The sequence below is a fragment of the Actinia tenebrosa genome, unplaced genomic scaffold, assembly GCF_029948245.1.
Source record: "Actinia tenebrosa isolate PJP-AT-01 unplaced genomic scaffold, QUT_ActTen_1.0 PGA_scaffold1__47_contigs__length_23844297, whole genome shotgun sequence".
In the NCBI taxonomy this organism is placed as follows: Eukaryota; Metazoa; Cnidaria; class Anthozoa; order Actiniaria; family Actiniidae; genus Actinia; species Actinia tenebrosa.
Genome location: NW_028292578.1, coordinates 21,007,508 through 21,033,885, shown reverse-complemented (window position 1 = coordinate 21,033,885; position 26,378 = coordinate 21,007,508). Strand labels below are relative to the sequence as shown.

At 37.8% G+C, this 26,378-nt stretch overlaps 5 protein-coding genes across 5 annotated transcripts; 4 read left to right on the top strand and 1 right to left on the bottom strand.

Annotated features, from left to right (window-relative positions):
* The first annotated feature begins 81 nt into the window (after positions 1–81).
* Positions 82–9,903, top strand: LOC116288791 (RING-type E3 ubiquitin-protein ligase PPIL2). Its single transcript, XM_031695631.2, has 25 exons — positions 82–155; positions 227–276; positions 362–410; positions 773–835; positions 1,286–1,337; positions 1,675–1,726; positions 1,973–2,064; positions 2,343–2,432; positions 2,800–2,875; positions 3,155–3,255; positions 3,346–3,393; positions 3,934–4,009; positions 4,602–4,649; positions 4,725–4,783; positions 5,316–5,376; positions 5,493–5,521; positions 5,631–5,664; positions 5,851–5,913; positions 6,018–6,072; positions 6,277–6,333; positions 6,444–6,513; positions 6,639–6,701; positions 6,909–6,956; positions 7,355–7,452; positions 7,972–9,903. Exons 1-25 carry the CDS (start codon positions 124–126, stop codon positions 8,057–8,059), a joined length of 1,554 nt encoding a protein of 517 aa, XP_031551491.2. The 5' UTR covers positions 82–123; the 3' UTR covers positions 8,060–9,903.
* A 1,016-nt stretch (positions 9,904–10,919) lies between these two features.
* On the top strand, positions 10,920–13,267 carry LOC116288804 (BTB/POZ domain-containing protein KCTD7). The gene is made up of 2 exons (XM_031695645.2): positions 10,920–11,129; positions 12,090–13,267. The coding sequence occupies exons 1-2, from the start codon at positions 11,112–11,114 to the stop codon at positions 12,915–12,917; spliced, it is 846 nt and encodes a 281-aa protein (XP_031551505.2). The 5' UTR covers positions 10,920–11,111; the 3' UTR covers positions 12,918–13,267.
* Positions 13,268–14,602: 1,335 nt separating this feature from the next.
* LOC116288800 (3-mercaptopyruvate sulfurtransferase) lies at positions 14,603–17,221 on the top strand. Its single transcript, XM_031695640.2, has 2 exons — positions 14,603–15,087; positions 16,671–17,221. Exons 1-2 carry the CDS (start codon positions 14,643–14,645, stop codon positions 17,126–17,128), a joined length of 903 nt encoding a protein of 300 aa, XP_031551500.2. The 5' UTR covers positions 14,603–14,642; the 3' UTR covers positions 17,129–17,221.
* A 267-nt stretch (positions 17,222–17,488) lies between these two features.
* LOC116288799 (short-chain specific acyl-CoA dehydrogenase, mitochondrial) lies at positions 17,489–22,909 on the bottom strand. Its single transcript, XM_031695639.2, has 11 exons — positions 22,648–22,909; positions 21,934–22,083; positions 21,352–21,463; positions 21,095–21,210; positions 20,784–20,819; positions 20,094–20,264; positions 19,609–19,665; positions 19,429–19,509; positions 19,166–19,261; positions 18,824–18,880; positions 17,489–18,218 (listed from the first exon to the last, which is right to left on the bottom strand). The coding sequence occupies exons 1-11, from the start codon at positions 22,879–22,881 to the stop codon at positions 18,066–18,068; spliced, it is 1,263 nt and encodes a 420-aa protein (XP_031551499.2). The 5' UTR covers positions 22,882–22,909; the 3' UTR covers positions 17,489–18,065.
* Positions 22,910–22,969: 60 nt separating this feature from the next.
* On the top strand, positions 22,970–26,073 carry LOC116288767 (iron-sulfur cluster co-chaperone protein HscB). Its single transcript, XM_031695591.2, has 7 exons — positions 22,970–23,044; positions 23,130–23,460; positions 23,819–23,916; positions 24,430–24,519; positions 24,720–24,861; positions 25,210–25,257; positions 25,738–26,073. Exons 2-7 carry the CDS (start codon positions 23,358–23,360, stop codon positions 25,845–25,847), a joined length of 591 nt encoding a protein of 196 aa, XP_031551451.2. The 5' UTR covers positions 22,970–23,044; positions 23,130–23,357; the 3' UTR covers positions 25,848–26,073.
* Positions 26,074–26,378: the final 305 nt, after the last annotated feature.

Below are 26,378 nucleotides of genomic sequence, written 5' to 3'. Positions count from 1 at the left end.
TTCTATGCGCTAAAAACGTCTACGCATTTGTTATCCTGATTACCGCTGGTCAGCCAAAATTTTTTGTTTTCAATTTTTTTTTCGAGAAAAAGAAAAGAAAAACATCGGGAAAAAGCAAACATTATGGGCAAAAAACAGCACCAGAAGGACAAACTGTAAGTCAGATCATGAAATAAGAGTATTATTCTATTCACAGGTACTGATTATGGCTTCATATTCGTTTCAGATATATAACAAATAAGGAGTGGAAGGAAGAATGGGGAGGCAAGAAGAAAGGTTAGAAAAGTTTTCTGTAGAAATCATACGATTGAATGATAGTGCATTTTTAAGATAATGTAGTACTCTTTGTTTGATTGTTTAGATGTTGGGGAGAGAGCAGCATTCAGAAGACTGCCTTTCAGCTGTTGCAGGTCATTGTGCATTGATATCTTAGCATAAAATTCCACACAGACAATACATAAATAGCAAATCTGCTACAGTTACTCACTCACAACTCTCACAATATCATTGTACTCCAATAGGCTGTTTGCAGGATGGCGTCATTTGACTCCCAATACCATAATGCTTGGTGAATTTTCTTTCTTATTCAAATCTGTATTTCCCTATGAGAATAGTAAGACAATTGGTACTAATTAACTGAACGAAAGAAAGTGTGCAAGGGAGTCTGGTAGTAGAGGTCAATGACGCCATCGTGCAAATATCCTATTACTGATAATATTCTTTTTGTCATGTATCTGATAGATATTGATTGTCAATCTTTTATCTTTTACAGTATCTCCTTTCAGCCATTTGAACATCCTTTATGTACAAAAGATGGAGTGATATTTGATTTGTTGTAAGTAAAGACTTTCTGTAGGTGGTCAATGCCAGGGTTCTTTATTTAGGCATCCGTAGTCAGTTTCATTCATGGTCCCTTTGATGCAGAGTGAGGTAGTGTGTAGAGACGGGACCTTCATTTTATATGGCCAAAGCTACAACATCAAGGTCTAACCATTTGTCTATGTTATTACAAGGCAGCACTTTCTCTGGCCAACCTCTGGACTGATCTAAGTCAATTGTAAGAGAGGGAGGAAAACCAGAGAACCAGGGACATAGCCTTGAGTCAAGGGAGAAACCTGACAAACTCTGCTATGAAACAGAGTTAGATATATTAGATGTGATACAGAATTCAGGAATCGAACCTGAGACTGGCCTATGAATGAGAGATACTAGGCCACCCAATATTCTTCATTTATGCATTCCCAAATATAGCATATTAATCTATATTAATTTGTTTTTCCTTTAGAAATATCGTGCCTTATCTAAAGAAATACAAATGTAATCCAGTAAATGGAGAGGTAAATAGTGTGTCACCTGATAGAAAATAGCCTAAATATTATTACAAAATCAAATATAGTTCAATAAGGCCTAGGGCAAACGTCAAACTTTCCATACACCGAACTTAGTACATCAAAGAATGCCGCCTCATTATCACCTAATATCCATTGTTTTTAATGAGGTCGGTGCATGGATAGTTTGATGTTTGCCCTAGGCCTAACTTGTATAAATCAATACTATAGTGAACTAAAATAAAATCCAGCTTCCCAACAGTAATTGTGTATATATAATGTCTAATAATCCCCCCCAAAAATTACTTATAAAGTTTTTTCTCTAATCCTGTTTTTTTTGTTTCAGCCTCTAGAGCTGAAAGACCTAATACGCTTACATTTTCACAAGAATTCAGATGGTAGGTGCTCTTATAAATAACATATAAATAAATAACATAGAATTATGTCAAATCATTAGGCTATGTAAAGATACATGAGGACCATGGGAACAATGTTTTAAAAGTTTTCAACATTCATTGGGTATCAATCAGGAAGGATTTGATTGACAGAATCAGTGTCAGTGGTCCATTTACCTGTCGCACATTTTGTCTTGTCCAGCACTAAGCAATGAAAACAGTGGTAACTTTAGACCTTTCTTCTTGCAGGGAAATATCACTGTCCTGTTACATTTAAAGTATTCAATGCCAATACTAACATAGTTGCCATCAAGACCACTGGTAACGTCTACTCCTTGGATGTAAGTCACCACTACAATAGAGGTTTTGCACAATTACATGCCAACTCCCATAATACAGCTTGGGTTGCCTTTGGTTAGATGGCAGAACAATAAATTACCTTTGGTCTCAGGAATTGAATTCTTTCTTGTAAAACAATTGTATTGTTCCTGCTATTTAACATGGCTGCCGTTACATGGTGATGCAAAGCCTCTATAAATATACATTTTATTTTGAAATTTTAGAAATAATCAATAAGACTTCGAGGTATAAAAAAATTTTGATATGTGTTTTTACTCAGGCCGTGGAAGAATTAAACTTAAAAGCCAAAAATTTCAAAGATTTGATCACAGATGAGCCATTTACTAGGAAGGACATCATAACACTACAGGTATGGCTATAAAACTGTCCTTGACTTCCTTCACCAAGCCTAAGGCAACCAGTTATAATATTTCAAAAAACAGTTACCTACAAGTACAATCCTTTACCAGCTACAGTAGCTTTGTGCTTCTTTAGGGTAGCAAGGGTGATGCTTGGGGGTCCTACATGTACGTGTTGGGTTTGCCACAGGTTCCATTCCTGTTGATGTGACACAGTGTTGTTTGGTGTATTGTTCTCTCCCTATACGAGGGTTTGTTCCTCCCTCTGTAAAAACTAACATGTGAGTTGAGAGTCATATTCTTTGATTCCTGGGGGCCTAGTTATATATTTCTCTCTCACAAGATTGTTGATTGCATTTTACTTTTATTTTTTTGAAGGACCCCAAGAATTTGGAAAAGTTTAATATTTCGGCATTTCATCATCAAAGGAATAATCTTAAGGTTCCTGACAAAGGTTTGGACTTGTAGTTATTACTCAGTTATTGTTCTTTGCAAGCAGTTGTTAATTCCAAATGTTATGTTATTTCTCACATGTTTATACCCTGGTTTCTGAGGCACTTAGAGGTGGGGATAAGGGCAAAAAGGAAGAGAGAGAAGGGGAAAAGAAAGCACTTTCCTTTTTTCCTTCTCTCTCTCCTTCTTCCCTTCTCTCTCTCCTTCGCCGTTCTCCCCCCCACTAAGCACCTCTTGAACCATGGTAACATGTTTATTGTATGATTTTTATTTATTCCAGATGAAGAAAGAGCAATGAGAGACCCCAAATTTTATCTCAATAAAGCAAACAAAGAGACTGAAAGTGTGCTGAGTGAACTGGAAAAGACGTACAAGGAACCAGTACATGTTACTTTCTGTCTCCTTCCTCTTTTTATCAAGTTTTCAAACATTTTATTGCAATGATCTCATGTTTTATTTTATTTTTTTAAGGAAAAGAAACAGGCTGAGAAAAAGGAATTAGTAACTGACAGAAATGCAGTGAGTAGAATAGAATGACAGTCATGGAAACCCGGGGGGGTATTCTTGCCCGTTTAGGGTAGGGATGTGCCGCTGAGCCCACTGAACCCTGACCCTGTTCCAGAGTAAAATCGCTGAAATTCGTACCCTGTTCCAGAGCAAGATTGCTGAAAATGATACCCTGTTCCGGTAGTGTGAAAATGATACCCTGTTCCAGAGAAGGGAGAGTGTGATTTCATATACCCTGTCCCAGAGGGAGCGCGATTTTATATACCCTGTTCCAGAGTAGAATCGCTGAAAACCATACCCTGTTTGGCGGCATGTACCCGTATAGCAAATATAGGGGAGTACCCCCCGGGCATTGAAATAAGAGTGGATTTTATATGAGGTGAAACAGCAAATGATGCAGAATTATTTACATGCTTTGTACCGATGACTTTATTAATTTTGAGATATTGAGATCAATGCTTTTCAAAACAAAGCATTATCACAATACATTTGTTCCATGAACGTTTGCACTTATTGTCATGCATTTTTTAATGAAATAAATTTCTTTTGAAGGCTCATTTTTCTACTGGAGCAGTTGCACAATCCTTCACGTCAACAGCAAGTGACAGAGTTACCCAGCAAGTCACAGGTATGTACGAGATACAAGGTAGGGTAATGCAGTTACCTCTCAATCTTGGTTTAATTACTGTGCTTTGCATAATATGCAAGTACAGTTTGGTAGGTCACTCCCTTGATTCGAGAGTTGTTCTTTTTCCTATCTCCACGAAACCTTTTAGTAATATATACAGTATGAGTGGCCTTGTTGTATCCGATATACAAACTCAAGGCGTAGCCGAGAGTTTATATATTGGATACAACAAGGACACAAATACTGTAGATTGCTTATCAAACGTCTAGGATAGTTCCTTTGTGTTTCGCTCAAATTTTCAAGATAAAAGTGAATCTGGCCAAGAAAATCCATCTTAAAGTTTCAAATGAACAGGATTCTGTATCTGATTTACAAAACTCTTCACGGTCGTGATTTCTGTTGTGTTTTCCTCGTGAATTATTAATGAGTTTAATAAGTTAGATTATAATATTTGAATAAATTTAGTGTTCAGTAAGAATAATTCTCAAACTTATTTACACTTCTCATTATGCATGCTGTATTAAAATTCTCCCTCCAAAATACCATACAAAAATACAGCCACTGATTAATTAATTCTTATGTTTGATAACAGCTGCTGTGGAAAAAGATGTTGTCAGATATCGAGAAGTGAAAAAGAAAGGTATAAAAACATACATTTCATGTATCCATCTATTACTGGTTAATTCAATGAGTAATGAACATTATTTTATTAAAGGTTATGTAAGGATACAAACAACTCATGGAGACCTTAACATGGAACTGCACTGTGATATGGTTCGTATAAACCTCTTTATCTTGGGCGTAACGTTTTCCCATTTCAGACCACAGGTCATTCCCTAGAGTATCATTTCTTTGTTTAATGGTTGCACATGAGAAGACGCATGAATATAGATACAATTCAAACAAAGAAACTTCAAGAGAATGACCCATGGTTTGAAAGGGGAAAACATTATACTTTTGAAGGTGCTTTATGGGTACCGCTTTATGAGTCTTGTACAAGTGAGTTGTACACAACAGAAAATTATTCACACCACCCTAGTTGGCCAAGTTCAGGATGTCTTTTTTTTGAACAAAAAATAAAATAAAAGTAAGAGTGTTCAAGAACACCTCCAGTGCTTTTCAGTGAGATCTACAGTAGAACCATGAAGCATTGACCATGAGGAACGTGGGCTCTGGGTACGAGATTGTGGAGAGAGTGACTCAGGAACCATTTTTTGCCCCACCATGGAGGGGCGGGGGATGTAGAGGGACAATCACTAAAGGATTTCCAAAGTTGTTTAATGTTTCATCTTTTATCTTTTTGAAGGTTCCAAAAACTTGTGAAAATTTCCTGAAGTTATGCAAAAAAGGATACTACGATAATACAAGTAATAATTAATAACAATATATTTAATTGTTTTAATAAATTTTCTTATGGTGTTGGTGGTATTTGGTTCTTGAGTTTTTTATTTCCTGATACTGATATTCCAAATTATTTTCACAGTCTTCCACAGATCCATAAAGAATTTTATGGTAAGTTATTTTCCACTGAATTTAGAATTATTTCGTGAATCTTATGAAGCATAAGTGTTACTGTATGTTCAGGCTATGTTATGAGTATAATATCAATGTTTTATTTTAGATACAAGGTGGAGATCCAACAGGAACAGGGAAAGGTGAGTCTATCCATCCATCCATTCCTTCCTCCATCCTTCCATCCACCACTCCTTCTTTCCTTCAGTTCTTCCTTTTATCTGTCCTTCCATTCATCTTTCCTTTCATTTGTCCTTCCATTTGTCCTTCCATCCATCCATCAATGCCTGCCTCCCTGATTAATTGATAATTGTCTTATTTGTTGTTAGGTGGAGAGTCAGCATGGGGTGGCGCCTTCAAAGATGAGTTCAAGCCGAACCTGGTTCATCAAGGTAATGTCTATACTATGACATCTGTTGTCACCCGTCGATACTGGTATGTATTCATGATCCTGCTGACCATTTGTTCCATAATATTTTTCTTTTTTTATCTTCAGGTCGTGGTGTTCTCAGCATGGCCAACTCAGGAACCAACACAAACAAGTCTCAATTGTAAACCAAAGTTTTTGAATGCCTTTGAATATAGCTAACTTTTTTCCTTACAGTTGCAAATTCATTCAAATAAACTTGCCATAATACCTTTCTGGCTTTTTTCAATTTTGCTGCCTGTCAAGTTTGGATGCATAACCTTGAGAAAACCTTGAGAACAAGATGTATTCTAAAGAAATTCTTATTCCTTCTTTTTCTTCTTTTTAGTTTCATAACTTATAGATCTTGCCGCCATTTGGATCGAAAGCACTCAATTTTTGGGAAGTAAGTTTATCATTATTAATTTTCTCTTTTCCATTTCATTTACAGTTCCTCTTTTTTATCTTACACATTTTTCTTGTATCATTTGTTTATTCTTTGATTGCAATTCACAGGCTTGTAGGAGGACTTGAAACCCTTAGCGCGATGGAAAAGGTCGAAACAGATGACAAAGACCGACCGAAGGTATCTTTTATGTACGATGATGGGAATCATCCATTCCTTGATTCGAGGGATTTTCTCCATGTACAGAACTGCTCTGTTACTATAGCAACAACAAACTCTTGACGATATTTCCTTCTCGTTCACAGGAGACCATAAAAATTCTCAAAACAGTGGTGTTTACGGACCCATTTGCTGAGGTGGACGAAGTTGTAAGTAATTCTAAGAAAACATTAGACCATTATTCTTGAGCTGCAAATGAATCGTTTTTGTCGTTAAGTTCTTTCAGCCCTTTAAGTGCCATGCGCATGAATCTCAACGACGGGAAAATTATCTTCCATTCTTTGTATCCATAGTATCCTATTTTAAAGCTATGAGAACTCTAATAGAAATTCGATATTTCTTTTATCTCATTTCAGCTGAGACTGGAAAAAGAAAAAGAAGCAGAAGCAGAAAGACAGCGTCAGGTAGCTAAAAGTTTTGTTTTTATCCCAGATTTGAGTCGGAAATAAAACGACAAATTCTTACGACCTGTCGCACATTGTAGTTTCACCTTGTTTTATTGCAACCGTAATAACGCATTGTGATTGGATGAGTTGCACGAAGTCAATGGAAAGCCATTCCAATGTTACGCCATGTTGTACGCGTGCTGTAAATCAGTACCGTATGTTTCCCACTCATGCTATAACCATTCTTATGGGAAGCCCTTTCAATGTCGTACCTTGTGCGTTCTTTAAATCAGTACCGTATGTTTCCCACTCATGTAAAAGCTGCTCTAATGGGAATCCATTTCAATACTGCAAGTCAATACCTAATTTTCCCACTCAGAGGAGAAAATAACCCTCTAGATTTCGTTGTATTAAAGGAAGAAGCTGATAAAGCAAGAAAAAGAGCCGCAGCTGAAAGCGGTCCAAAAGTTCATCGTCCAGGTGCTGTTGGTAAATACATACCTCGAAAAGCAGGGTAAGATGTTACGGGCCAAAAATAATCAAAATAGACATTGTCACTGCTGTGTTCTTTCACAACAGACTCGTGTATGATGGCCTGTCTAGGTACTGAACCTACGACAACATACAGCGTGAGCGGCGAGAGATGTTAGTGAAGCAGGGACTGCGGAGGTGGGAAGGTTTATAGCCTCCACCGTTTTGCTAATATAGACTCCTTGCATTGATTTCTTGGAGGAATTGTTCTGGGGACAAAACAATAGGCCGTCTTTTCTTATGCAAAAAACATCTATTCTTTTGTCCCCCAGAACAATTCTTCTCGGAACTCAGCTCAAGGTCTATACACTATTTCTTAAGTCCAAGCTCTCCCTTCACTGTTAGTCTTGCGCAAGCTACTCTGCTATATTTTCCGATCTAAGCCTGACCACCGCGGTTCGGATATCCTGTGGTTCCTCTCAGTGCTCCCAGATCATTCTTAGTTTGAAGAATGTAATACTCTCATATTGACGCTTTCTATTCCTTTCCTTGATCTTTGTAGGAAGTCAAGCCAGGATGACGATTCACTAGACCAACCCGTGAAGAAGAAAATCAAGGCGAGCGGATTCGGGGATTTCAGTTCGTGGTGACCCCCGTAATTAATCTGACAAAGAACATGAATGGACACATCTAAAACCATGTGATCTACTTGAACTCCAATACTGCAATAAAATGGCGAAGACTCACTGTATCGAAGTGTGCGTGGTGATAATCTTATATTGTATAGCGATAGCTTTTGCTGGTGGATTTCAAGAAAGTGAAGCGAAAGAGCACAAAGTTCTGCTGGGAATAAATGGCCTGCATCTTGGACCACAGGTCATTGATGTGGTATCTTATTCTCTACACAACCGTACCTGGAACACATTTATACCCAACATCACTGATTACTCATATTCTACATGGTTTATACCGTCTTTCTTCACAGCTTATTGCTCAACAACTAGGGTATTCTACGTGTTAGTGGATGATAAGAATGAAAACAAACTCGTCGCTGTAGACGTGAGAAGAAGAAAGGTCATTGGGACAATGAAATTCGACGGCAGGTTGAAATATCAACATTGTGACGAGAAGACAGGAAATCTTGTGGGTCTTTTAGACACTTCGGGTGAACGGAACAGAAAACTCGTAATGATTGACTTTGAAGCTAGGAAAACGTCAACACTCTTTACATCATCCCACGGGAACTTCCCATATTATGCCACGACTCTAGATATGACTGGAAAACGGTTCTTTTTCAACACTGTTATTCCACATTCCGACCCTCCAAACTACACTCTGGTAACGCTTGATTTTAAAAGCCAGAAAACAGAGGTATCCCCTGTATATACTAACTATAGTATTGGTGGACTTTTGTACGAAGATTCTACTAAAAAGCTCTACGGTTTCTTGCAAACCCCTTCAACAGGGTACGAAGGCCCCAAGTACAAGGCTTTGTTGGGTGACATGAATCCCACAGCCGGTACCTTTGAAGCTGTGAGCGATGTTTGGCCTGGTCAAGGGGCTTATTATAATGTAGGCCTTACCCTCGATCCCAAGAAGAGGTTGATGTATATAATGTTATATGATAAGTTGATCACATTGTGTCTGAAGTCTGGGAAGACTTTGTATGTGGACGAGCAAGATCGAAAGGGGATTGGGCTCCACTTCGCAAGAATATAATGTTGATATTAATCTAATTTTATTCTAATATTACTTTCATTAAATCACCTCATAAAGTGTTTTCGAAAGTATCTAAAATGATTTCCATCAAATTTAATCAGATTTGGGCTCCCTGTGTTGGCCAGGTGTCAGCGCAAATATGAAGATTTATATATTATAGCAAGAAAATATTCTCTTGATCATAGTATATATTAATATACGTTTCATTCCTTTATTTATTTATTTTTTTTACTTTCCTTTTTTTAGCATATCTAATCGTCACAGACCCTTTGCAGTAATTTTCCGAAATACACTTATTTCAATAAAGTTAGTCACCAAAAACCTAGAAAGCTGAGATCACTGAGCATCATGGGAAACTTTTCATATCAAAAAAGCATATATATACAAAGCTTTTTTAATACAAACTGCAGCGATGATGCTCAGAAGAGGTGAGACTGTAACCGGTAAAAGATTCTCAAGTCCATGAGCAGTTACCAAGCGGTTGAACGTGTAAAATGAATCTACCCATAATCCTTTTAGGCCTCACCTTTATAGCTTTTCAGGTGACTAACTTTATTGAAATAAGGGTATGTGCAGTATTAATAAGGGAAACGGGGGAACTGTGCTTTAGTCAACAAAGTCAGGGCATGGCTAACTTAATTAACAAAACGATATTCGCAGTTTGTTCTCGAGATTGCCTGTCAAGGTCTTTAGTATGTGACATGCTTATGCTGCTTAACATCTCACATGAGCCTGTGTCGTACAAAATAAACGTGAATAAACGAAATAAAACATTTCTGTCTTGCTCTGTCTTGCTCTCATCTCAAGAACGAAACTTAAAACATTCCAAGAAAAACCTCTGAAAATATCGAAGTTTCGTACTGGTAGGTACGTGGTAGTTACAGCAGCTAAAAAACTAGAGTAAACACTTTCAGTATCAACCTGATTTATAGGAAATAAATATAAATTCACGCGATTTACTCTAAATTCAAAAATAGGTAAAAATTCCTGGAAATATTTTGGGGATCGAAATTTTCTTTTCTCAGTCACCAAAAAAAAAGAAAAAAAGTCCCACGGATCTTTTGACTAGAATAGTAGTAAATCGTTTTTAAGTTAACGGTACTGATGTCGTGCTTTGATAGTTAAAATGATTATTGAATGTGATTGGGCTAAGGCTAAGCTCACGATATATTTATGCAAATGAGTATGGTTACTCACGTACCAGGTTGAAGCGCTTCAGTCACGTTCAGTGAGAGTGGTTTTGATATCTCAAAGCGCTTTGTAAATTGGATATAAATCGAATCGAACTAATTTGAATGATACAGAAAATATAGAATGGGGAAAATGTGGTGTAATTTCAATAATAAATTGAATACTTTTCGCTTTTAAAACTGGTTTCCCAACCACGTTTTACTGGACAGATATCGAAAGAAACTAAAACACCTGTTTGGTTTTTTTTTCCTGGAAAAGTTAGAATTTATCAAAACTTGTAAATTAAGGGAAAAAGATAGCATGAACCATGTCTTTGCTTTAAAACAACTTGGAGTCGTTTAGGGAACGCTGAAAATTAAACGGGAAATACTTCAAATGCCTGGAATGACCGACAACAGACGGACGTGACGGTCTTGTATTCCTTACCAGTCCTCTATCTTATCTTAAATCCAAAACAATACGGTCAAGCCTATCACGTAGCAACAGGGGCGTCTGAAAACGTCCTTTTATTCTTCATTTTCAAGGAAAAAAGAAACGTCATAGCCTTTAAGAAATAGTTTTAGAAGTACTTTTTTTAGTTTTTTAAGCAATTTTGCCTAAAGATCTTGTGTTATATATCGTAATTTTTGTTTCGTGTGTGGCGAGAGCGTACGTGTTGTGTGACTGGAATGCTAATAAGGTGGTATATAAGGCCAGAAGAGAGTTGTTGTGCTCAGTATATTCAACGCGTACGCTAGGCTAAACACTGGCAGAGATCAACTGTTGATCAGGGTTTACTAGCGTGTTTCTACCATGTCAGAAGAAAAAAAGGTAAGAACTGCATGGAAGGATGTTCCCAAACTTAGTATTTTTTAAATATTTACAGATATATGATTTTCGACGATCACTTTGAGTTTTTTTCATTCTTACAAAAAAAAAAAAAAAAAAAAAAAAAAATGGCCAGAAATGATACTCATTACGAACATTACCGAGTTTGTAGAAGATACGCCATTTTTCGGCAAAATAAGAATTGAACGATTTAAGATTTGAATGGGTTTCTTGAACAGTTTATGACTAAAATCTGGATATCAGTTTTTTACGAGTCTTTTGATCAATAAGAAGATAATTGGAAAATAAGGCCTTGGTTTTTGTTCTTTCACTATTAGTATATTCCATGTTTTTAGACTAAAAAAAATTCGTCAAATTTGGTTTCAAAGTCATTCAGTTCTTCGTTTAATGTTTACACGTTTTATCGTATTTTATACAAGAATATTCTTTACTACGTCTTAATTCATGTGGCCGTCACGTCCACGATTGAAAAAAAACACAATCTATCAAAAAACAGACCAAGCTCTCATCCTGGTATTCACTTGAGTTTCAAAGTGTACAGAATTTGTACGAAAATAAGACCAGAAGCCATCGTTTTTCGACTAGATATTTGTATTTCAGTTCAGTTTTCTTGACTCATAATATCAATAGAGTTAACAGAAAGTTAGTACGTGATGGTACTCTTAAATAAATTTGCATAATTGTCTGGGTTTTCTCACGCAATCCCCTACTCGTAATCAAAAGGTAGTTTTGTCAAGAAGCACGAGACTGAAAGAAGACACGTAGCTTCTAGGCACGGCTGGCCCTCAAATCAATCTCATGAAAACATCTAGTTTTGTCTTATTTTAGCAAATCGTCTCGTCTTTTCAGTAAATCGTACACCGCTCAACTATTCATGGTGTTTTGCACATGGATAAAAAGTTATGACCGATATTAATTAAAAATATCTTTTTCTATTTTTAGCTTCCATCCATTGTTTCACTCAACGTGGGAGGACATTTCTTCACCACTCGACTGGCTACCCTCGTCTCCGACAACGACTCCATGTTATCTGCCATGTTTAGTGGAAGATTTCAACTTGAAGTAGACGACAAAGGCAAGTACTTCATCGATCGTGATGGACAGTACTTCGGCCATATTCTCAACTACCTACGCGATCCTTCACTCCTACCGCCATCTTCAGTAGCGCTTCAAGTTTACCAAGAAGCAAAGTACTACGGGATAGAGAGACTGGTCGAACAACTTGAATGCTATCCTTCGGTAATACCACAAACTCGGCTCGAAGACCAGAAGTCTTCTATGGGGGAATATTTTGAATACTGGAAACAAATGGTCATAGAGACCGCGCGCAGAAAGTACGGAGATGTCATGAAGTACTCCGTGGGCCAGGAATGTATGGTCACTGCAGTCAGATATATCTCAAGAAAGGACTATTTGTCCGTGGTCACAAAATGCAAACACAACTTCGACCTCTTCATGGAAGAATCCGAAAAAAGCAAACCAACTCATAACTTTTTCTGCTCGGACGAGAACGGCAGTCGCTTGAGTTTTTACATTGGCTGTGACTTGCCAAACGTAGACTTTGTCATCCCCGAAGAAGAGATCCCAGAAAGTCGTTTATTTACGTCTGTTTTGGAGAAAGACTTACTTAATGACGGGTTCTGTGTGAGCGCTCGTTCGTCGCATTCCTGGAAATGTTCTCGGTGCGAGATCGTGGGGTACCTGCATCAGATAGCATTCACTTGGTCATTTGCACATGTGCACGAGCCGGTGATTCAGATGGAAAATTAGCATCTTTCTCGTGTGGCTGTATATAGCTTTATTAGAAACAATACATTCTACTAATATCATTATTAGTCCGCCCGCAGCCGTTCTTAGTGTCATCACGCAACGCTCCCTCCTCCCCAGTCCCCCCTCCCCAGTCCCCTCCCCGGAGAGCCATGTTCACAGGCTAATTCAGTTTAGAAGCAGGTACTGCTCAAAACAAGTGTAAAAAACTACTATATACCGGCGAAAAGTCTGAACTCAATTAACTCTACAAATATAAAGTAATCTATGTATTATACTTAAAGAAGGCTTATTTTAACTCATCCAAAGATGTTATTATTGATAATGATATTTGTGAAATACTTTTTTTAAAAGCCTCAGTTTTGTTTCTCAAATGTCCTAAATCACATCACAGTATATCTTACATACTGGAATTTTAAACATTTATGCATTAAAGTTGCAACCAAAGAAATATTTCACTATTCAACTATGCATGCATGTTACATGGGCGGACCCAGGGGAGGGGTGCAAGGGGTGCGCACCCCTCGCTGGTTCAACTTTGTGCCCCTACTTCGAAGATAACCAATACAAAATAGTTTTTTCCTTTTGATTCTAAGTGGTGCACCCATCCCTGGATTAACTTTGAGCGCAACACCCCTCCCTAAACAAAATCCTGGATCCGCCCGTGTGTTAAATACCATGCCTGAAATGTACTATGGATGATGTAAATTCAACGAGTGAAAGGTCACAACAAGATGGAATAGGTTGCTATCAATAGACGTCACTTCCGGTAATAGCTCTTTTTTGATGGCTTGTAGAATCCTGGAGGTCGTTTTGATCTCTTGTTTTCTGGTTTGACGTCGTGAAAATAGTCAAATACAATAGCTTGAGGACTTATTTTGATACGCTTTGACTTAGCATTCGCTAGTTGCCCCCCAGTCAACCGCTTGTTTGCCCCCCAGTCAACTCCAAAAAGTCACGTGATTGATAGTAAGCAATTTCCCAAACTTTGCAGGTTTTCCCAGTGTACTTTCTTCAGTCCTCACATTATTTGCATATCAATATAATGCTTTTCATAATCAACAAAACAAAACTAGCCTTTTTTCCAACCTTTTTTGAAATGGCTGTATCAATAGACCACTTTCGAGATATGCTTCGCTTGTCACGCACAAAGGATTCAATGTGAGTAAACATAGCGAGCCATGGTCTAAGACCCATAGCTGTAGTATATCTATATTCACGTCAACGCGCGCTGTGGTTACAGTTATTTGCTGTGGGCTTGACAGTTCACAACTTTTTCGAAGAAATTATAGCACATATGCGCACCATCGTCAGTTGAACCTGATCGAAAGCAACAATCCACATACATCGTTTGTCTGACTTTATTTTGTCTCTAATCTTTGAATTGTTGCATGTAATGGACATCAGCAGCATTGCGCTTGTTTGTAGAAGATTTAATCCATACTACCGTACCTGTTCGTAAAGCGGGCCTTACTGGGTCCAAAACGCAGCATCAAATATAGTAAAGAAGTCTTAGCTGACTTTTGAAAATTAGTACCTAACCCTAAGTCAAGTATGCTTAAACTAAATTCCCGCGAAACCATTTTTTGAGAAATTTTGATTTGCACCTGTACTATTCCTCCCCTCCCCCTCCCCCTCCCCCAACTATTAGGCTAAATCACGAGGAACGCCTGCTTCCTTTAACCACGGCACAGTGTGGATGAATAGCTTGCTCTGATCGAATTGATCATGGCAGTTCGTCCACTAGTACAAGCATCATGGCTACAGCAGCAGCTTAAAGAAGGTGTCAAGCACCTTCGTATATTAGATGGGTCCTGGTTCCTTCCAAGTGCCAAGCGTGAACCCGAAAAAGAATTCTACCAAAAGCGAATCCCGGGAGCAAGATACTTTGACATCGACGAGTGTAGAGACAAATCTAGCAAGTACGAACACATGCTCCCTAGCAGTGACGAATTCAGCAAGTATGTGAGTAACCTTGGGATTACTAACGACAGCCATGTTGTTGTGTATGACAATAACGAGAAGTTAGGAGTCTTTTCTTCCCCTCGAGTCTGGTGGACCTTCCGTTTGTTTGGACACGATAAGGTCTCTGTTCTGGATGGAGGGCTGCCGAAATGGTGTGCTGAGGGATTTCCTACCGAGAGTGGTCCTCTCAAAGAAGAATCATTTGAGAGTAAGTTTACAAAATGGAGTTGTAGGTTATTCAGATTGTGACCCTTTTTAAACTTTATATATGTTGTATTTATTGAGCCCAAGATACATCAGAGCAGATGTTAAAATTTCTATTCAAAATATTATACACAAACTCATTTAATCTCATGTAAGAGGACAAATTTGCCCTAGATAAACTTTCGAATTTTAAATTTATATTATTAATTTATGCCATTGATAAAGCAAAATTATTTTCTTCAAAAATCACACTAATTTAACGATACTTCTCGAACTCTTTCCGAGTTTTGTATATATTTGTTACTTCACTTCATTCAATTTTGTACAATTGTCGAAACCCGAATAATATGAGCTTAAGTGAAAATTTCCTAGTAAAGTTTGGACCAGTTTCTGTTGGCAATGTTTCCCTTGACCTTGTATTGTGGCCCTGATCGGAATCAGTATGACACAGTGTTCTTCAAACTGTATAAAACTGCATTGTCACGCTTGTTAAGCTTTTGTACAATTTACATTTTAAGAAAATAATATCTGAGACCAAACCATGCATGTCCAATTGTGTTCATATACAGGGACATAAGAGCCAGTCGCCTTCCCCCTCGTTTTGAAATACGAATTTTCAAATTTACAGTTTGTATTAATGCTTAAATATTCACTATTATAAAACTAAATTCTTAGTAGAAGCAGCTATAGCATTAATATTTTTTGCTATGCTAATAATATAGAGTGCAATCGATTAATCTGTGAAACACTAATTACTAAATAGTACAAAATAGTGCTAATTAAACAATAGAAAACAATGGAATTTGCATGAAATTGTGCTATTTAGTATTACTCAAGTTTCATGGTTATATTGTTTGCACTCTATAAAAATCAAATCCAATTTGCTAAACCGAATTTTCATTTTAGCAACCCCCGTTTGAGGGAGGGCTTTTTGGAGAGAGGGGGCTTAATTGAGAGGGGGGGCTTATTGATTTAGTCGAAACGCAGTAAGTTGTACCATAGTTAATATTAACTATGGTTTGTAAGCATGTAATATGATTGTAACTCAGAATTAAACGGAAGCATTACTATTGATCGTCTCACATAATCTGTAGTGATGTACATGGCATTAAATTTTTATTATTTGATTCACCTGTGTTAGTCTCTCAAATATAATTTACGATTATGTTAGTGAACTACCATATCAAGACTTTAATAAATCACCTTTAATCAGTACACGTGATTCTTTAGTTGTGAAGGGGGAGGGGAGGGGAGGGGGCTAAAAAGAGAGGGGGGCTTAACAAATTTCTTCCTTTAAAAAGCTGGGGGCTTATTAGAGAGAGGGGGGCTTATTTGAGAGGGGGGGCTAAATAGAGGATTTACGGTATGTGGAAATAGTAAAATGTAGAGCAAGATTTGTAAATAACCATTCATACACTTATAAATACATTCATATGTTTCTATGGTTTAACATGCGTGATGTATGAATGTATGAATTTTAGAAATGTTGATGTGTGAAACATGACGCCCAACCCCCCTCTGCCACCTTTTTGCTAAATATGGAAAACCTCAGTAATATCTTTTTTTTGCTAATTATTTCTTTTTTAGACAATCCTCCATTCAAAGCTGTTGTAAACGAGAACTTGGTTTGTGACTTTGACTTTATGATGAAGAACATTGAATCCAATAATCCAGTCCAAATGTACGATGCCCGTCCCATTGGTCGATTCACTGGCGAGGAACCAGAGCCACGCCGAGACCTCCCAAGTGGCCACATGCCGAAATCCAAGAGCCTTCCCTATGGCAAGTGTTTGGACCTTAAAAAACAGTGTTTCAAAGAGCCAGAAGAATTGAAAAAGCTGTTCACAGAAGCAGGTGCAGATTTTGCCAAGCCTTTGATAACTAGCTGTGGTTCTGGGGTTACTGGTGCTGGGTTGTTGCTGGGGGCATTCTTGGCTGGCAAAACCGATGGTATCTTGTATGACAGTTCCTGGACAGAGTATGTCCAACGAGTCAAACCAGATATGATTCCTGAAAGGGCAGGATTAACGTTGATGCCTGTCTAATTCTATTCTCATCCATTTTACTGTTATTTAAGCTATCATTACAAATGTAGTAATAAAAAAGTTGCTCCTTAATAAAAAAGTGAGGATAAAGAATCTTTATTTTACTTCATTTAAAATAGTGTCATTAACATGTACATGTCATACATCAACCATTTAGCTTTTCCTGGGTTTTTGAACTATTTTCTTACAATGCACCACTGGATCCCTTAAGTAAGGAGTGACAGAGAATCAAAGCAAACCAGAGACTACATATACAGGATGGTGTGAAGCTGAAATGTATAGCCTCCCCTCTTTTTTAACCAATAATATCCAACAATTTTTTGACACCTCTCTCCCCTCCCCCCCCCCCCCCCCCCCCCACCCACTGTAAGTATTATACATACTAGCCTTTATGTTTTCAAATGTAAGCCTGCCCTTTGAACTGGGTGCTTTTTCAAGTTCAAGCAAGATTTATTGAGACTGTAAGGCTTATGTTAGTGTGAGTCTAAGACCTAAATTTAAAAAATACTCATAATTCACAATTGAAAGAATCAAGGCTCCCTGAAAATGCAGAACTGCAAGGCACTTGCAAAAAAAGGATAGAAACTCATTGCTAATCACCACAGCAAAGTACGAGCAGTTGTGCAGCTGGAACTGAAAGCATGTGTTGGCGCCTCTGGCAGCCGCTATACAGTCCATGTATGACATAATGCAATGACTTAATGCAAGGGAATATTTGCAAGACACTGTCCTGATCAACCATTTGTCATAGTGTGTGTCAAAAATATCCAGTGCAGTTGATTTGATGGCCAAAATCATTAAGAAACTGTACTCCGATATAAAGCCAGTGACCAAAATTGAATTTAGTATCCAGTATCATCAGTATCCTTTCTGATCTGTTCTGACATGTTAATAAATAGTTTTGAATTAAAAAGGTCTTGTTCCATGAGAAGGAATGTCACTGGGCATACTCCTTTAGAAGCCGGCCTGCTATAACGAGTCTTTGAATTTCACTTGTCCCCTCGTATATTTCTGTTATCCTTGCATCTCTGTAGTGGCGTTCTGCTGGCATGTCAGTTACATAGCCCATCCCTCCAAGGATTTGAATGCACTGGAAATAGTTTTTAAGAGACTCTGAGTTTAATGGTTGTGTATAGAGTTATTACCTACACACAGGAGCTGCCAGAGCAGAGTTGTTTAGGGGAAATGGGAAAGCAATTACACTAATATTAGGGGGCTAAAATACCATTAAGCACCCCTTGTTTGTTGGGGAGGGGGGTCACCACACCCTACCCCATTACCTCCCCTCACATTGGAATTCTAGATAAATGGTGATCACACCCCTTCCAACTAAAAGACATTGGAAGGGCCACAACAGACCCTTTTACCTTGTGCATAATGTTTAACCATTTCAGATCATGTGTGATTCTCTTGAGAACTGGATTCTTTGTTTGAGTTGTATCCATATTCATGTGTCTTCTCATGCACGACCGTTAAACAAAGGAATGAAACTCAAGGGAATGACACATGGTCTGTTAACGGAAAGCATCATCAAGCCTAAAAGTATTTATTGTGTCGACTTTACAGGCAAAGGAATATGTTGAATGATTTCGTTATGATGGGAACCACGTACACTGGGATACCCAATAGTCTAATCAAGGGAGTATAGAAAAGACTGAACTGTCAGTTTAGTTACATGAAAGATACTTTATTTACCTGATGTGAGACAAATGTTGCCACCTCTGATGTTTCTAGTTTAGCCATGGCTGCTTCCTGGTTCACAGATTAAGAAAACAATTAAACTTGCATAACATTTTTCAACATGCAATAATCATAACAGGGTTCAAATATTAATAGCAAACAAATCCCTCGGCAGGCCCATCACTAGGAACTTGAAAGCAGAGATCTTACCAATCTCAGTTATGCCATTTCTTGAAAAACTAAGATAGCATTAAATTCCTATAAAGGAGAGGGGGTGAAGGGATTGGTTCGAACCATCATACCACCACTAACGATGGGCCTGCTTGACATGCATATAGCTATGTTCATCATTTATACCTTAGTGAAGTTCTTTCCCGCATCTTTCAAGGCAGCAGCTTTCCATGTTAATAGCCTTGCACTCTCTATTCTCGTTGCCATGTCGGCAAGCTTCATCTTCAAGATCAAGAACAATATTATTAGGAAATACTGCAAGCTATAGGTAGCTTGCCCTCAGGCTTAGCAAGCTAAAGGCTAGCAAGGAGGCAAAGAAAGTGTGCAAGGGATTCTGGTAGTGATAGTACGTAATGCGGATGGTCTATTGCAACAAAATCTTTTAATACCTGAATTGATTGTAGTTGACTGATCTTCTGGTTAAAAGACTCCCTTTTCTCAGCATATTCTATGGCACAGTCAAAGGCTGCCTAAAAGTTTGTTCAAAGCAAAAAGTAAGACTTAGGCTCAGGTCAAATGTCAAACTTCAAATGAGTCAAACCTAATTATTGGTTATAATATTACATTACCTGTGCAATTCCAAGAGCTTGTCCTGCTATCCCTATACGACCAGCATCTAATGTTTCCTTCAAACCGTAACAAGTTTTTTATTAATTTTCTTATATGAGAGAAAATGACAAATTCAAGGGATATATCATTGCATACCATGAGAATTAGTTATCTCTCCTATAGTATACTACAACTAAATTCAGCCATGATGAGATTCCAAAACATGTTTCCTTCAACCTTCAATTTCTTTTATCCATACCCTGAAATAGCCTAGAGCTGGGCCAAAGCTAACTCACAGATCAAACCCTAAAACAGCCAATGAGCTAATAAAAGTCAGGACTACTGCTAACTCTCAGATTGAATTGGAATTTAATGTGTTTGGTGCAGAGGAAATTAAACTTGAGAACCCAGGTAAAAAGCATTGAATCAGGAGAGACCTAATTAACTCTACTCACAAGTGATGATAAATAGATTGTCACTCGTATTTCCCTGCATGTATACATACCATGGCAATCTTGAACCCTCTGCCTGGCTCTCCTAGTAAGTTTTCTTTAGGAATTTTACAGTCTTCAAATATTAAATAACAAGTAGAAGAACCTCTTATGCCAAGTTTGTCTTCTTTCTTTCCTAACGATAGACCTTCACAAGGCTTTGGAATGACAAAAGCACTAATACCCTGGAAATAAAATGATGTCAATCAGTTTTTTGTGTGTCTGTCCTCTTATTGATGATAAATTGTGTCATCACATTCTCAAAGTAGTGTGATCTGCATACTACTTTGACAATGTGAGAACGAAATTTATCATCAATAAGAGGACAGACACACAAAAAACTGATGTCTATTTGTTTTTTACAATAACAAAAACGATAAAAACTTCTCATTTTTAGCAATCAAAACAACCACCTGAAAGATCGTGCGCTCGTTGACGTCAGCTTTATCTGTCTGTCCTCTTATTGATGATAAAAAATAACCAAGCAACGCGTGAGAAATTTGTAAGTTATTGTAAGAATTAATATTTAAAGGCTGTACACCCAAAGAAACATTTATCTTCTTGTTCTATGTACCAGTATATTAAACAGGAACACTAAGCAATATGGGACTGCAAGTAGCAGAAGAAAATATGGTGTAAGTTAAAAAAGGAGGTTACATCTCTTAATGTTTACTACTTTTACTTTACTCAATCCAACAGTTTACCTTGTGTTTTAGTGATCTGTCTGTTGTGGCAAAAACCTACAAGTCAAACAAATCAAGTGTGTGATGTTAGATATCTTTTTGTCAATTTTAAAATTTGTGCAATTCAGTTGCCTCCAAATATCTGGGCCCAGTTGTACGAAGCCTGGATAGCGCTATCCCATGGATAAATCTTATCCAGTGGATAAATTTATTGGATATCCAATGGATAAGGATTTATCCACCAGATAGCACTATCCAGGATTCGTAAAACTGGGCCCTGGAGGTTACATTGTAGTACATCTACATTTACACACTAATCTAAATTGCCTTACCACAGCTGCTTCTGCTTCATAGCCATTGGTTATCCATGCTTTAGTACCATTAAGGATGTAATGATCGCCATCCAGTACGGCTGTCGTCTTGGCCGCACCTGCATCACTGCCATTATCTAAATAGAATCCAATAGATCTTAGTCCATAGTAGGACTTTACATATAGAAGATTAGACAGATCCCCCATAATGAGACTCACTTTAACACTAGTTTAAATCTTTATATATTATCAACAAAATAATTTCACTGAGGCAATACCTGGTTCACTGAGTCCAAAACATCCAACACGGTCACCATTGACAAAGGGTTTGATCCACTTTTCTTTCTGCTCCTCTGTTGCATTTTTTAGCAGTGGGCCAAGGTATAGCGACTATGATTGAAAAATAAGCCAGGTTTACTCTCTGATTAAAGATTTTTCATAGGATTGACATTGCAAATTAAGAAGATTGCCCCCCTCTCCCTGGAACTTTGATTATTCCCAAAAATTTAGATACAAAATATCAACATAAGCTTCAAACCCTCAAAACACTTATATGACCTCTGGGTCGATCTGAAGTCAGGGCACAGTTAACTCACGGATCTGATTGGAGTTTACCTTGTGAGGTTTAGCTGAGCGAGAAGGAATTAACCCAGAGAACCTGAAAAACTCTCCAATCAAGGAAGAGACCTAACAAGCTCTGATCAAACCTGAGATCCCAGAGGTGAGAGGTGAGAGCACTATTGCAGCTTGAAACACATGAATCTGAGGATTAGCTCAGAAAATCTATTGCCGAAAACATTATGGCTACCATATGAGACAGGTTCATATGATTGACATACTGAGGGTGTAATATATCTTACATTATTAACACTCATGATGACGCCTGCTGTTGCGCAACCTCTACTGATTTCCTCCATTGCTATTGCATAAGCCAGAGTATCCATTCCTGTACCACCAAGGGATTCTGGAACTTCAACAGCCAGGAGACCTAGTTCACCAAGCATTTTGACCTGCAGCAAAGATTACAATAAACAGTTGGTACAGTACATTGGCTGGGCATTTGCCTGTTGGCCAGGAGGTTCTGGGTTCAAGCCTGCGACCAGACCAACACTCAGGATCTTAAAACATCTGTGTAGAAAATGCTAACTTTGCTCTAAAATTTCTGCGAATAGTTGGACTTTTGCAGTTCCTCAGAGAATCTCATAAAATGTAAAAATAGTGGTCCTGTCTCATTAAGATATGTTGGTTACAGGCACCCTAGGACCCTTCTCTAAATACGCCGCTGTTGTGCAATTGCAATAGTTTGTGGAGCCAACAACAAACAAGGGAGCCAAAACAAGGCTTTTTTTCACTTTACTTTACAACTTTTCTCTGAGATTTTTTTTGTTTCTTGTGGTTCTTCATTGAAAAAACCTTTTTTCCAAAAGGTCTGCCATTTCTTTAGCTTATGTAATAATGTACTGTAATCCCCTAAAATTCACCCAGACATGATATAATCGTGCTTGACTAAAATTTAAAAAATTGTATTAACAAAGAGCCCATTTCATATAGAGAAAGAGAGAGAACAAACAGACCTGTTCTCGTGGATATTTATGCTCCTTGTCCACCATTCCTGCTATCGGTTTTAGTTCATTGTCCGCGAAATCCGCGCAAGTTTTACGCAACATTTCATGGGTTTCTGGCAGACCTGCCAATATAGACATGTTCTTCCCATGTTGAACTTTAGTAGTACAAAGATTTAACTTCGGGTGTCCTTTCAAAAAGGGTGAAAATTGCCGGCCAAATCTCACAATAAACCTGGCCGACATTTTGAGTACTTCGTGCGACTTTTCTAGACTTTGGACCTGCTGTGGACCAGGCAAAGAGTAACCACAGGAAGACCAATGCTTTTCTTTAGTCTACTGCACGAGAACTTGCACTTGATCATACTTTATTTTGAGCCTCATTTTTAGAGAAAGAACTGCTTTTATGGTACGAAAACTAACCTTATTCATTCTACAATATATTTCTGTTGCTATATATTGATATTTTTACTGGATTTTATTTTTATTTTTAGACAAGACGTAATTTGGACCTTTGCGACCTCTGATTACAACATGGCTGCTCGAGTAGTAGCCACACTTTGCCGGCCAATGTCTTTCACTTTCCCCAAGAGTTCTAGCCAGAAGAACGATTACAAGATTGCCTCTCAGTCAGCAAAGGCCAATCCTAGGATATGTAAGGTTATTTGGGGGTTGTACTAAAGAGTGCTGTGCGGAAAATCCGCCGAGATGTTGGAAGTGTGATGCAGAATTATCAACGTGTGGACATTCCAAGTTTTTCTGTCGTGAATGTGAAGTTATCCAAGCCCCAGAAAAAGACGCCACTTATTTTGAATTATTTAGCAGGTTCGTGATAAATTGGTATTTTGATCCATTTGGTATAGAAGTTATATTTGTGAATGGGTGATCATTTGGTATGCAGATGTTAGTGAAGATATTGATGATTATAACGATGATGGTAGTGATGATAATGATGATGGTAGCGATGATGACGATGATGATAGTGGTGGTGTTAATGGCTAATATGGTGATTGTGATGACTGATGGTGAAGATGACGGATGATAGTGATGATATGATGGCAATGATCTTGCTTATTGTGATGATGATAATGCCTGATGTAATGTTCATGATGATGATGATGAATGCTGACAGGGATGGTGATGGTACCATTGATAATCCAGATAGATATCTTTTCTTACACAGCCCAGAGACATTTGATATCAATACGAACACAGCTAAGTGATGTTTACAGACAGCTGCAATTCAAACTGCATCCAGACAGATTCAGCAAGTGTACACAAGTGAGATACTGCTCTTGTATTTATGCACCTACCCTTGGAAAAATCCTGGCAATGCTTCTAAATTATGGAATATTGTGGGTGGCATTTATTCTTATAGTACTGTCTATGGAATGTCACAAAAATGTCTTGATTGATGTCCATCAATACCTTCACGATTATGATTCATGACTGTGTACTATATTCTATCATTGAGTAACGCTATAACTTATAATTACCTGACTTAGGCTGCGTTCATAATGTATGGCAGAGGTGGAGGCAGGTGGAAATTTGAAATGTCCAGAATAATTCTTAACACCCCTCCTTAAAGTCATGCAAAAAAAATACGATCCCCCCCTAAGCAAGGCTTGTAGCTTCTTCCAAATATTGTGCATCCCCCCATTTTTCTGATAAAAATTTGCCCATCCCCCCTTTTTCCTACCAAAATTTTCCTGATCCCCCCTCAATTTCACCTGCCCCCCTTCTGCCATACATTATGATATATGAAACTCATAGTAAGATATTTTGTGGTTTCAGGAGGAACAAAACCTGTCAGCCATTCAGTCATCACTAGTAAACAAGGCATACAACACACTTCTAAATCCTCTAAAGAGAGGGATTTATCTGGTAAGGATTGAAAGGAAAAATGAATGACATTAAACCTGACTAACAATAGTGTAGCAAGAATGCCAGACACACATTTTAGGGTGAGGGGACAGGGGCGTGGTCAGGTTTTGGTCATAGGGGAGGGAGGGAAGAGGGGCAAATTTACCATTTTCAAACCAATACACATGCATACATGTTAAATAAGTATTTTCTTTTCGTAGTTAAGTATCCATGGCATATCCATAGAAGAAGAAGATTCACTCTCAAGCCAGGAGTTTTTGATGGAGATCATGGAAATCAATGAACGGCTTGAGAGTGCAGCCAAGTTACAAGCTATACAAGATATTGAAACAGAAATCAAATGTAAGCTCCTTTTCTCCTTTTCCTTTAGAGTGGGAGTATCTTAGCTTGCGTGCATCCGAACCCAAACTTGTTGGTTATGTTTTTCTGTGAATCAGTGACATTTCTTGTTCTAGACCCCCAGCAATGTACCTAGATATATGCACTAAGTTGTGATTGGTTAATCCCTACACACATTCTTACATGCTCTTTCATTGGCTGGTTAGCATCAATCAAACCAGTCAGCCTAATTCAAATTCAATGAGTGGGAAAATAAGAATGTTTGGATGTACATGTCTATTATTTAAAATACACACCACACATTTCAACTCACCACATAGCTTACATGTGATTTGTTAATATTTTTTGCAGTGTGTATAAAGAAGAGCACAGATGAAGTTGCACATGCATTTAATGAAGGTAAATACACCTATATTCTTGATAATCATTGATTGACATCACTGTTGATTTGCAGACCATTCATAATTATTATGGACTTTTGGGAAGGCTATGTGGATTCTGCGTTTTAAAAAGCACCACCTTATTCGAACAAAAAATCAAAAATAATTCCCTTAATTGATCTAATGATACATTTGGAAAAAGTTGTGAAGGGGGCCAGACGGGTTTGAGTGAGCAAGCCAGAAAAACCAGTCCAGCTTTCCTCTGTGTAGGCACACTGTATTTATCAATTGTTTTAGCAGGATCTTTCAGGCTTTTTTACAACATAGCCTTGAGCCAAATATTTTCATGTCCAGCCCTCCCACTCAGTCAATAAGTACATAATTATTTTTTCTTATTCCTTTGATTTCCTATATATTTCCCTTATGCTGTCCACTTTCATTTAAATTGGAGTTCCTGTGGATTCTTCAATAACTGATCTATTTTATATCTGTGTTCCAGGGAATTACGTTGCAGCCAAAGATGCCCTCATAAAGCTGAGATACTACACCAATATAGAAAAACAGGTTAAAGATAGGAAGATGTCGATGGAACTTTCAGGAGAACACTAACCTTGGGTCTTTTTAAACATATTGTAAATATTCCTTACCTGGTTTACTGTAGAATAATGTATAGGTTAGATAGGGTTTATACATGTAGTTCAAACACTATATCCCATAAACAGCAATAGAGTGAAGTCACTAAACCCATAGACTAACCCATAGACCCTTAGACACATTAGTCAAATCCAACTAGTCGTCTATTATCAATGCTGCATTCTGATTTGGTGAGCTACTAGTCATAGCCTACTAGTAGCCAAAAGTGCCAACAAAATGATTAATTTCAAGACTTCTTTGCATCTAAATATTTGACCTAGTATTTGGATTTGACTAAAACAATCAGTCCTCTTACCCTCATGGCCTATGAGTCAATAGCCCTCACAGCCCATTTGTTCTTGAGGACTAATTGCTGATTGGTAGGCCCTAATTCCATTGCTTTCTATTGTGTCTATTTGACTATTACACGTTGAATGACATTTTTTAGTTCACGGGTTAAATGCCTTCACTCTAATAAACTAGCACTATTTTGTACAATTTAGTGCA

What these genes read in the sequence shown, in the direction of transcription:
- LOC116288791 (XM_031695631.2), top strand. Translation starts at nt 124, where the DNA reads ATGGGCAAAAAACAGCACCAGAAGGACAAACT. An exon ending in TCTTAAGGTTCCTGACAAAG is followed by an intron (nt 2,876 to 3,154) that starts GTTTGGACTTGT and finishes TATTTATTCCAG; the next exon opens with ATGAAGAAAGAGCAATGAGA. An exon ending in ATGACAAAGACCGACCGAAG is followed by an intron (nt 6,514 to 6,638) that starts GTATCTTTTATG and finishes TCTCGTTCACAG; the next exon opens with GAGACCATAAAAATTCTCAA.
- LOC116288800 (XM_031695640.2), top strand. Translation starts at nt 14,643, where the DNA reads ATGGCAGTTCGTCCACTAGTACAAGCATCATGGCTACAGCAGCAGCTT. An exon ending in CAAAGAAGAATCATTTGAGA is followed by an intron (nt 15,088 to 16,670) that starts GTAAGTTTACAA and finishes TTTCTTTTTTAG; the next exon opens with ACAATCCTCCATTCAAAGCT.
- LOC116288799 (XM_031695639.2), bottom strand. Translation starts at nt 22,881, where the DNA reads ATGTCGGCCAGGTTTATTGTGAGATTTGGCCGGCAATTTTCACCCTTT. An exon ending in ATAAATATCCACGAGAACAG is followed by an intron (nt 22,084 to 22,647) that starts GTCTGTTTGTTC and finishes TCTTTGCTGCAG; the next exon opens with GTCAAAATGCTTGGTGAACT. An exon ending in AAGCTCTTGGAATTGCACAG is followed by an intron (nt 19,510 to 19,608) that starts GTAATGTAATAT and finishes ACAAACTTTTAG; the next exon opens with GCAGCCTTTGACTGTGCCAT.
- LOC116288767 (XM_031695591.2), top strand. Translation starts at nt 23,358, where the DNA reads ATGCAGAATTATCAACGTGTGGACATTCCAAGTTTTTCTGTCGTGAAT. An exon ending in TAAAGAGAGGGATTTATCTG is followed by an intron (nt 24,520 to 24,719) that starts GTAAGGATTGAA and finishes TTCTTTTCGTAG; the next exon opens with TTAAGTATCCATGGCATATC. An exon ending in TATTGAAACAGAAATCAAAT is followed by an intron (nt 24,862 to 25,209) that starts GTAAGCTCCTTT and finishes TATTTTTTGCAG; the next exon opens with TGTGTATAAAGAAGAGCACA.